This window comes from Phoenix dactylifera, chromosome 18, assembly GCF_051530095.1.
Source record: "Phoenix dactylifera cultivar Ajwa chromosome 18, Ajwa_hap1_PhDact_Kaust_v1.1, whole genome shotgun sequence".
Lineage (NCBI taxonomy): Eukaryota > Viridiplantae > Streptophyta > Magnoliopsida > Arecales > Arecaceae > Phoenix > Phoenix dactylifera.
This window is the reverse complement of record NC_143207.1, coordinates 17,163,677-17,176,621: the sequence shown is the minus strand read 5'-3', so window position 1 is coordinate 17,176,621 and position 12,945 is coordinate 17,163,677. Positions and strand designations below refer to the sequence as shown.

The window sequence follows — 12,945 nt, the reverse complement described above, 5'->3', positions numbered from 1 at the left end:
TGAAACTAGTCAGGGTCAGTTATACAAATTACTTTCTTCCATATTTGCTTTTCTTAGGCCACATTTTTAGAAAAAAATGAAGGGATGTCAACTTCATCGATATTTTGTAAATAGTTGGTTCCAAACCCGTATAAAAGAAAAGGATTACAGTAGGTCAACGATCAACATAAAACTATAGTCGCGTCCTATAAATATAAATCCATTTAAAATGAAATCCTACTAGTAATACATATTACATTTTTATCTTCTTCAATCAACGATATATTCCAAGAGTAACATTAGTCGATCACCTTGGAGGGTGGGAGAATTATGCAAATCTTTTTTTTTTAATTCGTGTTTGGCTCAGCCTTTATTTTCCCACCCATGTCACCTTCTTCCTCTTTTCACTCAAGTATCTAATTTGTGACAATGAACTAAAGTGATTCATAGTAAAATGAAAGAACCTAGAATTTACGGTCAACATATTATTGCTGCATAGATATTTTTGTTGCTAAATGCTTTTTAAAATCTTATTAAACTTAATTTTTAATTCAACAGAAACAAACAATACGTAAATAGGAAAGGAAAATGTATATGTTAGAAAAATAAACTTCTTTCTATCAAGTATGGACTGGTTACTAAAAAAAGTTTAGGCATGTTAACAATTGTACATAAGCAGTGTTAAATATATAGGAAGAGAGATTAGAGAGAAAAGGATAGAGAGGAATTTCAAATTTTTTCTATTCACTTTGGCTTTTGCCTTGCTTATAAAACCATAAGACTTACATGGTATTTATAGGACTTATAGGTACATGAATAAACCCAAGTACATGAACTACTTAAATATACATAGAAAATTCAAAAGACATAAACTACTTAAATGCACATAGAAAACCCAAAAGATATGAACCACTTAAACGCATATATATACATGAATCATCACTCTCAAGGTGACTCTTCACATATTCATGAATCCTCTCAAAAGTCATTCATTAAATTAAGTTTATCTTCTCAACAAGCAGCAAGTGCTATTAAGAAATTTTTTCCATGGCTTTTTTAGCCGTTCTTAGCAGAAAATTTTTATGATTTTTCTACTATTTTTCTACTCATGCTTATGCTAAACCCCACTAATTAATCATGTAACAACCTAAACAAACGCTAACCCTGGATTTAGAGTTGTTACCACCCCATTTTTATTGTTCCTTGCCAACTTTGGTGTTAGTTTTAGCATTCCTCATTTAAATTTAGAATGAGGGAGAGAGAATCCCATCATTCCCGTCCCATTCTTTCCCATTTCCACCACCCCAATATTAGCTCCTCAAACCTTCCCGTCTTTCCCACCCTTGTAACTATTTAAGGACGGTGGCCGGTCACGATTCAAATATAGCCTGCGTCGTCGAAGAGAAGGAGCGGTGGGCATTGCAGCCCGGAGTAAAGGACGCCACCTTTCTTTATTATTAGCTTCTCCCCCGCCTTAGCCGCCCCCTTAAATCCTTCTCGCTGACCAAATCAAGACCAACCCCCTTCCCCCCTTCAAGAAAACCCTTCCCTTCCAGTCCTCTTCACCAATCTCCAACCCAGGAGTCCTCTCCATTTCGCCCCCCCCCGGCTGCGGCCGTCGTCATCGCGCGCGGCCGCCGCCCCATGCTCCCTCTGCTGCCAGGACTATCTGCCATTCCCGCTTCTCCAACCATTCAGTCTTGATTTCCCTACGAAAGCAGGAGAAGAGGAAAAATATTATAAAAAGAAAAAGAAAAAAGAAAGATGAAGAAGAACGTTAGGGAGCACCAGATCATGTCCTCGTCGTCGTCGTCGGAAAGCGAGGTAGAGGAGGAGGAAGTGGTGGTGACCGAGGAGCCCCCGGTAACGTGGGGGACGGCGAGCAGCATCGCCGGAGGCGGCGGCGGACGGAAGAGGCTGCTGACGAAGCAGCTGTCGATGCGGGAGACGAGGAGGGAGGCCAAGTGGGAGAAGCGGAGGCGACAGATCCTGCGCCGCAGGCGGATGATGGGCGGCGAAGGGGACGAGGAGTCGTCGCCCATTGACCGTGATGGCAGGAGGCTGAGCGCGAGGGTCAGGAGCCTGACGGACGAGGACTGGGACGAGCTTATGGGTTCCATCGAGCTGGGGTTTGGCTTTAACGAGGAAGATGGGGGTCATCATCTTTGCGACACGCTGCCGGCCCTCGACCTTTACTTCGCCGTCAACCGCCAGCTTTCAGACCCCAAGCTCCGGTCATCGCCGAGCCCGGCGTCGACTCCCACCGCCACCTCCTCCGCGTCGACGCTCTGCAGCAGCCCGGGCCCGGCCAGCCCCCTCGAGCCCCACCAGCACTCCCATTCGTCCCCCAACGAGTCTTGGAAGATCTGCAACCCGGGTATCAATTCTTTCCCATGTAGAGCATTAGTCTCTTTTATTTCCTTTTATTTTTCTTTTTTTTTTAATGAAGAGGGAGGCAAAGCCGTCCGGCCTAAAAATTACAAACTATTTATAAAAAATATATAAAAAATAAAAAAAATAAAAAAAAATTTATGAAAGATAATAATCCGTATGTAGATCTATTAAATTATTCAATAAGTTAAACAATCTCACAAATAATTTGAAAAATTTCTATTCCATCAACATGCAACTATACATTATTTTTTTAAAAAAAATTAACTAAATGGCGGAAGACATGGAATGGATACAAGAAGAAAAATTTAAGAAAAAAATAAGGGCGAGAAAAGGAACAGAAATAGGTGGGGAAACCCAAACAGCCCAAGCATTGGGTAAGAGATTATTGATGTGGTTGTTTTGGTGCAATGGAACAGGAGACAATCCTCAGCATGTGAAGACGAGGCTGAGGCACTGGGCACAGGCCGTGGCTTGTTCCGTGAGGCAATGCTGCTAAAGCTTCCAAACAGAGACGATTCGGTTTTCCCGAGGAGAGAGGGAGGAGAAAGGAGAGGCTGTCCCGTTTTGGTTTATCTCACAAATGTGAACCATCTATTGTACATAGCCTGTTTTCTTCTTCTTCTTCTTCTTCTCCGCCTACCACTTCGATCGACTTGGTCTCAACTACATTTACTTCGCTTCGTGCTTTCTTCTTCTTTCTTCTACCTTTTTTGTGCTTCTCTTTTTGGTCTTGCTCTTCTCCTTCAGCATCAGAAACGATACAACGGTGGGAAAATAGAAAAGTCTTTCTGGCCGGAGGAGGAGGAGGAGGAGGAGGAGGAATTTTTTGTGGCTTGGGAATGACTGCATGGAGAGCCACTCGTAGAGACCGCCCACTGGGCCACCGTCACCTCACCAAGGAAAGATTGGACGTTCGGATAGGAGAAAGAGAAAAAGAGAGAAAGGTGGCGTAGTAGGAGGCGGTCGTGTTGGCTCTATCACGCAGTCAAATGGTCGGTTATTGTGGTCCAGCGGCAACAGCAACAGCAATGGGCGAGAGGACGGGCTCTAAGATCAAAAAAACAAATTTGTCTTGATTTGATGGGGAGGAGGGCACAAATACTTGCTGGGGTGTCATTGTTCTTTCTTATTCCAAATGTTACTGAACTCATTTCTAAGAATTAATGCAGTTTACATTATTAATATTATATCTTACTGTTTACAATGTCATCTGGCGAGAATCAGTGCTTCCCACCTTTATCTTAGGCATCACTTTTCTTCTTCTTTTTTTTCCTTTTTTTTTTTTTTTTTTTATGAAAGCAGCATTCCACATCATCCTAATGCAAGTACAATCTGCCAAATCAGAAAAAAAATAAACAATAAAAAAAAAATCTAAACAGATGTCAAGCTAACCTTCCTACTATGCTAAGTAAAAAATGAGGTGATCCAGTCAACTGATTTGTTCGTCTATTACGAAATACATTATTGTTTATTATTCTGTATTTTGGCAATCAGTTTGACAATTTATGTGATTGGTTTTGTTCTCTTATTAGATATTTGTTGCTGTTGACCATATGATTCCATGGTTCACGTTGGGCAAGTATGTGTATGTATCTTAATGTATAAAAAATATAGTGAGTTTTTTTTTTTTTTTTTGGTAAAACACAGTGAGCCTGTTACCTAGGCTGCATGCCAAGAGCTTTCTCCATGATTGAACGCAGATAGGGTGACACGAGAACAGATGCATCAGATGCAAGTCATGCATCAAAATGGCCAGCTAAAATGATGCACGCAATATTCAAGGGATTTATGGAATTCTTAGACGCCCAACAATTAGGGGCAATCCTCTTCCAGATCCAGCACAAAGAAAACAATCTATATCAGATAAGTAGTATGGAATATTGTTTGGCTAAACACATAATCTGAAATATAGGAGATCATAATATCTTCCGAGTGATCTCAACTCCTTTATCAGTTCTTTCTGTGAGGATTCATGCGAGCAAGTATGTTTCAGATGCTTATATAGAAATAAGAAATTCAAATAATATTTTTTGACTACTTTTTTTGAAGACAAAATTTTAAATTATTACAAATAATATCAGAGCAAATTCGGTCTATGATTTATACGGATTGTGAGACACTGTAATACAAATTTATTGGAATTGATTGTGAATCAATTATAATATTTATAATTAAATTTGAATAAATTTAAAATTAAATATATATTTAGTTCTACATTAATTTTTATTTTGCTAAAATTTTTCAGATGAGATCTTGAGTTGTTGCGTTCTTCATAATTAAAAATTGTGGTGGGGTGCCACTAGCTTTAAGGAATTCACCTAGAGGTGGCAATCGGGTCGGGTCGGGTCATAAATGGGTCGGGTCACATGCAAGTCGGATCAGAAAATCATAAACCTGAACCTGACCTGTTTATTAAACAAGTCAGAAATTACAACCTGAACCTGCCCTGTTTATTAAACAGGTAACCCGACCAGATCCGTTTAACATGTTTATCCAACCCGTCCCGACCTGTTTAACCTGTTTGCCCAACCTGACATGTTTAACCTATTTAGACCTGTTTAACCTGCACAACCAATCTGTTTAACCTGCCCAACTCGACCTATTTAGACTTGTTTAGATCCGTTTAACCTGTTTAGACCTGTTTAACCCGTTTAAACTGTTTAGATCTGTTTAACCTGCCCAACAGTTAAACGGGTTAAACGGTTTAAACGGGTCAGACATCTAAAATCCGTATTCAATCCAATTAATAAATAGGTTAAACGGATCGATCTGTTTACGACCTGAACCTATTTAGACTAAATTTAAATTTATTTATGGCAGGTCGAACATAGATCGCGTTGGCGGATCGGCTTATATTTTACCATTCTTAAATTCACCAGGAATGAAATATCCCAGACTTCACCCACAGTATAAGCCGACGGATGCCATCATCAACTGATTCCATCGTGCAATCCGCGTGTCCTTTTGCTTGGGTAAGTAGTTATTACAAGGCGACATGGAAGAATCTTTTTATTATAACAAGGGGACAGCAAGTTGGGGCCCAGAAAAGATCCCATTTATTGCCTTCAGATCAGGGGAGGACGGGAATGGATGGGGGATGCGAAGAAGGAAAGGCTGGTCTCGTGGCAAGGACCTCCCAACTACTTCCATTTATTTCCAGCTACGACTTCTCGTGGGAATCGGCAAAAATCTCGGCAGGCTTTTCGGCAATGGTGCGCTTCAGGAGTCTCCAGACTCCAAGGAAAAATGTTATCCTGTTCTGACTCTGCAACCATGGCCATCCAATTCTTCATCCATTTTTCAGTACTCTTCAGAGTTGGCATCTTGTCCCTCACATACCTAACATATTGTCCCTCACATCAGTGTTGCATTCTTGCATAACATTTTCCTTTAAAACAATCTCCACTAGTTGTCATCATGGATAGACTCATAGAAAGATCCGCCGTCTCGATACCAAACTCCGTACCAGTACCACACTAGCATAGTATCGGTATGCCATCCGTACCGAATACCGGTATCGAACCGATACGGTATAGTACGTCTTGTACCGTCTGGTTCAGACCGATATAGCATACCATAACTCATAGAGTTTGCAATTTACATATGAGCGGCCATAACTAAAATTGTATTTCTAAAAGTCTCCATGTCTCCTATTCTTCTCTCGAATATCTGAATTCAATTGCTAGTAATGTTTTATATATTGTTTTTCAAAAACTGTTTTAGTAGGACCACACTAATCTTACACTTGTTTTATATTTTATGATTAATGCTTTTAAAAAAAAAATCAATTTAATATTAGTTAAGTTTCAGAGTTAGTTTTTTAAGTAATTATATGGGTAAATTCTTAGCTCCAATCACTTCTCAACCCGCCCGTTGTGTTGACAGTCTCATCCATATCTTCCTGTATATGTGTTTGTCACATGCAATCACTAGGCCAAAAGTGACAAAACTTATTGCTATGACCACTATGGAGTGATAAGAAAGAAAAAAAGATCTCTTTCCAGCTATACATCTTCAGACTAAAGATTTGAGACTCTTATAGCAATGAATACAACTAAGAAGTACCATGGAAAATTTAGAATGCTTGTGGGGATCCATTCATCCATACCATATTCAATGTAAAGGTTTTGATAGGCCTCATTAAGCTAAGGTCTGTTGCATGAGCTAAGGCCAGTAAAGATAGATAATTAGGCTGCATTTGCTAGGGATTATGTTCACTAAATTAGGCATTTATTCCATTGAATTCCTGACAAACACCAAAATTGAGGTAAGGGATAGGCTTGTAGCCTAATGAGGAATAATATTCCTTGCCAGATGACATGACCTTATTCCATAGAATAGCTATTACACTAGTGTTGGAGGCCTCCTTATTTTTTATGGCAACACATCTTGCAGCCAAAAAAAAAAAAAAACAATATTATGACAACTTTTGTTGTGACTATTGATAAGCTTTATAATGAGATATATTGTCACCAATTTATAAACTTTTATCGCCATTCTTGATACCGAGCTACAAATGTGTACATTTTACATAATAATACATACCTTATGGTCATAAGATTTCTTATCATAAAACAAGCATATTTGGGATGAAAATGCTGTCCGCATAAACTTTGAAGTTTTACCGATGACAGTCATTTTGTCGTCATAAAAGTTTTAGTGATGGCTTCATGATGACTAAAATCTTGTCACCAAAATTTTCGATGGCAAGACTTTAACTTTTATTGAAGCTTCTATTGTCACTGAAAGTATGTATTCTTGAAGTGGATGAGTTGGAAGTGTGTATGATGGACTTTATAAAACTACCACATTTCAATATATAGTCATACTTAGTTAGTGTTAAATAAACAATATATAGGCATTATGATCATACCCTATTCTGTAATTTCATAAGGTGAGGGAGAAAAGAGGAGTATGGGTGGTTGCACCCACATTCAACTTTACTTCATCATACTTAAACCATTTTTACAAATGTGGAAAGGCAATTTTATCCAGAAAGCAAAATCACTATTTATCCTCTCAACTTATCCTTCCAACGAAAATAACCACCAAACTTATCTATCCAATCAAATATACAAAACTCCCAAAATTTATTTCGTAACCAAAAACAATCTCCCAATTAGACCATGCAACCGATCTAATGGGAAACCTATTATACATATGACAACAAAACCTTCAAGTACTCCATTCAAATTATTAAGGTTCAATATAAAAGCTTAAATTAATGGGTAGATAGATCCATGAGTATATAAGCAACACAAAAACTCAAATTAATAGGTAGATAGATCCATAAGTATATATATAAGCACGGTTAGGATGCTTTCCCCATCTGATGTGGGATTATTGCTATTTTCTTAATACCCCTCTTATATATATATGTCCTAAGGATGGACAAATCTTTTGGGACAAAACCTAAAGAGGGCAACAAGTAGCTTAAAATTTAAAGCATTGAAAGATCAGTGGACAAGAGGGGCAGTGATGACCTCTAATACCATATGTTAAAGTCCAATTAATATAAATGCTTAAACTAGTAGGTGGATGAGCCACGGATATATATATAAGCACTATTAACACTATTAAGATTCTTTTCCTATCCAATATGAAACTATTATCACTCTTTGAACATAAATGACACTCGAAATCCTAATTGGCCATGTGCTTAGGGTTCACTTAGCCAATTAATGGCCATAAGAAACTTCAGGCTTGACCAAGATAGATTGGGAAGGGAAAAAAAACAAAAAAATCTCTCTTGGACTATGTTCTTTGACAGTCCTAGGCTAGCTATCAAACTGTACCTCATTGTTTCATCCTATAACTTACGTAAGCAGATTAATTGCATATCTGGATCACCAAACAACGCTGGGTTGGCACTGATCTTAGAATCTCCACATCCCAATGTAGAATGTGTCCATGTGGATTTCATGCGTGCTCTAGTTAAATTCCAATCATTTGGATTCTTCCTTAAATACAAACTAGACATCATTGATGAATAATAAATGCCCTTCTGCAGTCGCCTTCTCCTAGCTTCTCTTTTATATTTGTCCCCATTTTTGTCTCACTTCATAACATAAGAAAACATTGGTTTACATAATGAAGTAGCACTCATAGGCCCATTCAATTACTCATGGCAAAAATTGAAGAGACACTGATTGCAACCAATTTGTCTCAGTGTATGAAAATCTTTAGCGCTCTTTTCTTGTGTTTGATGGTTAAGACTCATCGAGGTTACACCAACTTCTGTTTGAGCAATTTTTGCACCCACTAATCATCATAACCATCATCAATTAATCTATCCTTGTATTAGGAAACTTGCGAATTAATCTGCTATATAGTCGGGAACTCAAGGATGTAAGGAATATATGTATAGAGATTCGAGAGAGAGAGGATTTCATTAGTTGCTAGCAAGTACAGCAGAGAGTAATAGTAGCCAGATTCAATTTATACACTACGACTTCAGGTATACTTAGTCACATCTTTGCGTCGCGATAACATGGAAGCCTTTCGTTCCATGTCAGAACACAGGGGCCAAAAAGAACAAAACATAAGAATGAAAGGATACAGATAAGTGTTCAATTAGCCCTCCTACAACAACATGCATGGAGACCAGCCCTCCTTTGCAAAACCAATATATATGTTGCAATCTTCTCATCACCGCTGCGGCAAACCTCCTCCTCCTCCTCCTACTCCTCCTCAAAATCCATAAACCCAGTCCACCAAACGTGGAACTGGGTAAAAAGAGAGAGAGACCAAAGATGAGACAAGCTAAGGATGACACAGGAGAACCATGTCATGGTCATGGTATAGGGTTTGTACTAAGCTGCCTGCTATCATTGTTGGCCAGGCAGAAGGAAAAGCACGTAAAAGGATATATATATATATATATAGTATAGAGAGTTGGAGACCATGACATGCCCCATGCAAGACCCCTACTCTAGCGAGTCATCTCCATGGATGTACCAGCAGAGCAGCATCGTGGCGCAGCGGCGCAGGATGTAGATCCTGGCACGCTGCTCCTTGACGAGCGACGCGCAGCGCCTGGAGAAACCCTTGCCCTTCGTCATGGAGTCCATCCGGGTTTCGGCCATGGCGGTGGTGGTCCTAGATCAGGAACGAGCTAATTAACGATGACCTGATAGCCTAGGCACCTTGCAGTGGCTCCGAAGGGTGGGTTATATAGAAGGGCATGGAGGTGGGACAAGGGAGCAGGGGGGGGCATATGATCGTCATGGACAAACCAGAGCCGAGAGGAGGATTGGTTTGTACGCAAGGTGAACGTGGGCATGGAAACACACTAAGGATTAAAAGGAGAGTTGGGTTTTCTTAAAGTGAGTGCTTGAGGGATTGGGTACTTATTTCAGGGGGAAGGTAGCTTGAAAAGTGGAAGGGTGCTCATGCAAGACAAGGCAACTTGGTGGGGATGGAGGGCAGCATGCCGGTGGTTGATCCACGTTGGGGTGGCAAGGGTTGGCGTGTGTATATATATATTTATATATGTCGTTTCTGATCCTGATCTTGACCGTCCTAAAACTCGATCAATTTTATTTTACATGATTCAACTTATTGTAGATCACATTAGGTAATCTGTTTAATAAAATGATCGGATTCAAAAGTTTAAATTTTTGATCCGCTTAATAAAAATATGGAGTTTAGATCGATTGATATATTTTTTATTTATCATATATCCGATTTGATCTGATTGCCAGCCCTATCTAAAACCTAAGAACGCATCTGTATTTAGCTCAAACTCATGCTCCGATCCTATGTTATCTCTTTGTCCCATTATAATCCATGTAAGAACTAGTTGTACAATTGTTCGGCAGTTTCTACCCTAGCCATCCATACATATGGGTAAGGACTGATGATTGAATAGCTGATGAGGCCCGCCTGTAATTTATGTTGTGACCTATTTGTATCACTCATCTGTGAATGCTGGAATCCACCTTGAGCAATGATGCTATGGTGACTCTAAAAATCTCTCTAGAAAAGTTACTCAGTTGTCTTGCACCATTCAGAGACCAGCTGAGTGACTCCTTGAGTAATATCTTTGAGTTACTAGAGCATTTTTATCCACAACTGGATGAATGGATTCACTGGGAACTAATGAAGAGCTACGCTCTTACTTATTGAAGGGAGAGAATCTGAACTAGCCCTTGAGCTGCTTTGCAAGAAGTGTGTTATTATGACCAAGGTAACATTATCATCAATTAGTGCAGCAAATTGTGGATTTATGTCCTGATTTCCGATGCATGTCTCTGGCCTGTAGTTCAAGAGAGAGAATATTAATTTACTCCCTAAGTTCGAGAAGATATATATGTATTGTAGCAACCAGGGCCCATGCAGGAATGAGCATGGTAGCAAGTATCTATCATGCTTCCATCCTTGTCGGACTTATATGTACTTTAGCAAACCACATCTCTAGAAAGAAACTCGACTCAAAATTTTTTATAATGCACAGTTTGCACCGTAGAGTACTATACAATACTCGATAGCTGTCATCAGAAGATAGAACAATTGTTAACAGCAACATGCCATGTATGACACTTTTTAATAGCACTTATCAAGCAATAATATACAGCACCCTATAGTACAGTCCGTGCACCGGAGAGGATCCGGGCTCAAGAAAGCGATAAATAACCCAGCTAAATTGCAATTGAGTGGCTGATATGCATCCACGAAGTGCTAACCTTGTTGATTCGACCCCCTTTTTTTTTTAATGAGATCACTCTAATTTAAGTTAGTGGTGTAGTCTTATCGAATCTGCTTGCTTACCCCCGTTCAGTGCTTCGAAGCAATGGCATGTGCTGAAGCTTTGAAGGGAGCAAACCAATTAACTCTTTCAGGGACTGACCCCCTTGGATAAAATATATCTTGACATTGCCTTGAGTGTGCGAATTAATGGTTCTGAGGTTGGAGAATATGGACAAATGCAATTAATAAGATTGGATCTGATCTGCCATCTATACATTGAGATTCTGATCTCCGAATCTCTACGGCTCATCCACGCTTTTGATACGTCGAACTGGGGAGTGGTCAACTGTGGACAGCTCCAATCTTTAAGGACGCCATTATACCTAGTCTTCAATCTTTCGCTTTGCCCGCGACAATAAGCTGTACTTTAATTTCTTGAATTCGTGTGGAAGTTCTTCTTGCATGAGAAGGTGGTCTCTTCTCTCCTTGTGTGGCTTTTTTTTTTTTTACATCATCATTATTATTGTCGTTATTGTTGTTGATGTAGATGATCATTTATCAACTAGAGCCTATAATATTTATATGCTGTTGACGTGGAGAATGACACTGCAGCAGATATATTCAATGGACTTGCATTTGATGAAGTATGCATTGGGGGCATGTAACGCTGTCTTTAGTAAGATACATACCCTAATATGAAGGGAAGTGTCTTCATAATTCCGTACAGCGATGTTTGTCATGATGCTTAATTTGCATTAATCTTGTTTCTTAATTTGTTTGCGAGCTAACGAAGCTCATGAAAGATCATTAATAGGGTACGGACCCTAAAACATGCTTCATTCTGGTTTGGTTTGCGAAGCATGGTCTAAGAGGTGCATTTTATTACTTGGTACGTTGCATTGAAGGTTTGTGCTTCGACTTAGCTCGAGAAGGAAGGCAACCTACCATGCAACAGCGAAGGTCGAGCAATTCTTGCAGGATTGTTGCAAGTGCTCCACATGGCATGTATTGGCATATGATTGAGATATCGATGTCGGGTGTTGAAAAAAATTAGCTTAATTAATCGGTTAATTGAATTGGGAAGACTAGTCAACCTAGGGTATTTCAAAGGGTTTGCAAATAAAATTTATTTTAGGTTAGAGTATGGTGAGCTTTCCTGAAGCTTTCCTGCATATGTGCAGTGCAACTATAGAAGTTGAGGTCAGCTTGGCCGGTTAAGAAGCATGGTATGAATTCACATACATCTAAAAGATGGAGGTAGAAAGAAAGAGGAGCAATTGAGTGCATAATTTATGATCATTCACCTTGCTTATCCACTATTAGTTCAATGCTTCCTCTCATGGATTTGCCTTCCACCTCACCTGCACTCGTTCTCTCAGCTCGATCTAGACTCTCCACCATCTTCTGGTTCTCATGCTCCCATGGTTGTCAATTTTGTAAACAACTAGCCAAGAGGATTTCCACCATTAATAAAGACTGATCCGATGATTAATTGTTAAAAAACCTCACTCCCTCTCCCTTGCCTCCAGTGCATGGCAACTGACTGCTGTTTGCCTCTTTCACTCCTTTATCAGAACAAGAACAAAGTTTATAAGGAAAAGTTCTTACATTATGCTTCAATCGTATGAGCAATCCAATTGGACAAAACAAGCTAGCTATTTATTAATGGTGTCTATTTTTCATTAATAGTTGCAGTCATAATTAAGATATCGTCATAGTTAATTGTATAATAGACATCAATGTACAGCTTTAATTAATAAAATAACTGAATACATATGATAATGCACTGCAATGAAGTGCATAGCGTTGCCATTTAGCAGTAGACGAGCACCTGCAAACCAGTTGAGGGCTCCTCCTCCTCCTCCTCCTCCTCCTCCTCCTCCT

The 12,945-nt window shown here is 39.4% G+C and overlaps 1 protein-coding gene across 1 annotated transcript; it reads left to right on the top strand.

The window, feature by feature from the left end:
• The first annotated feature begins 1,378 nt into the window (after positions 1-1,378).
• LOC103714485 (uncharacterized) lies at positions 1,379-3,178 on the top strand. The gene is made up of 2 exons (XM_008801752.6): positions 1,379-2,356; positions 2,790-3,178. Exons 1-2 carry the CDS (start codon positions 1,744-1,746, stop codon positions 2,867-2,869), a joined length of 693 nt encoding a protein of 230 aa, XP_008799974.3. The 5' UTR covers positions 1,379-1,743; the 3' UTR covers positions 2,870-3,178.
• The last annotated feature ends 9,767 nt before the right edge of the window (positions 3,179-12,945 follow it).

Bases quoted from the DNA above. Each gene is read 5' to 3' on its own strand.
- LOC103714485 (XM_008801752.6), top strand. From the start codon at position 1,744: ATGAAGAAGAACGTTAGGGAGCACCAGATCATGTCCTCGTCGTCGTCG. The intron at 2,357-2,789 runs GTATCAATTCTT...GCAATGGAACAG, and splicing joins TTGGAAGATCTGCAACCCGG to GAGACAATCCTCAGCATGTG.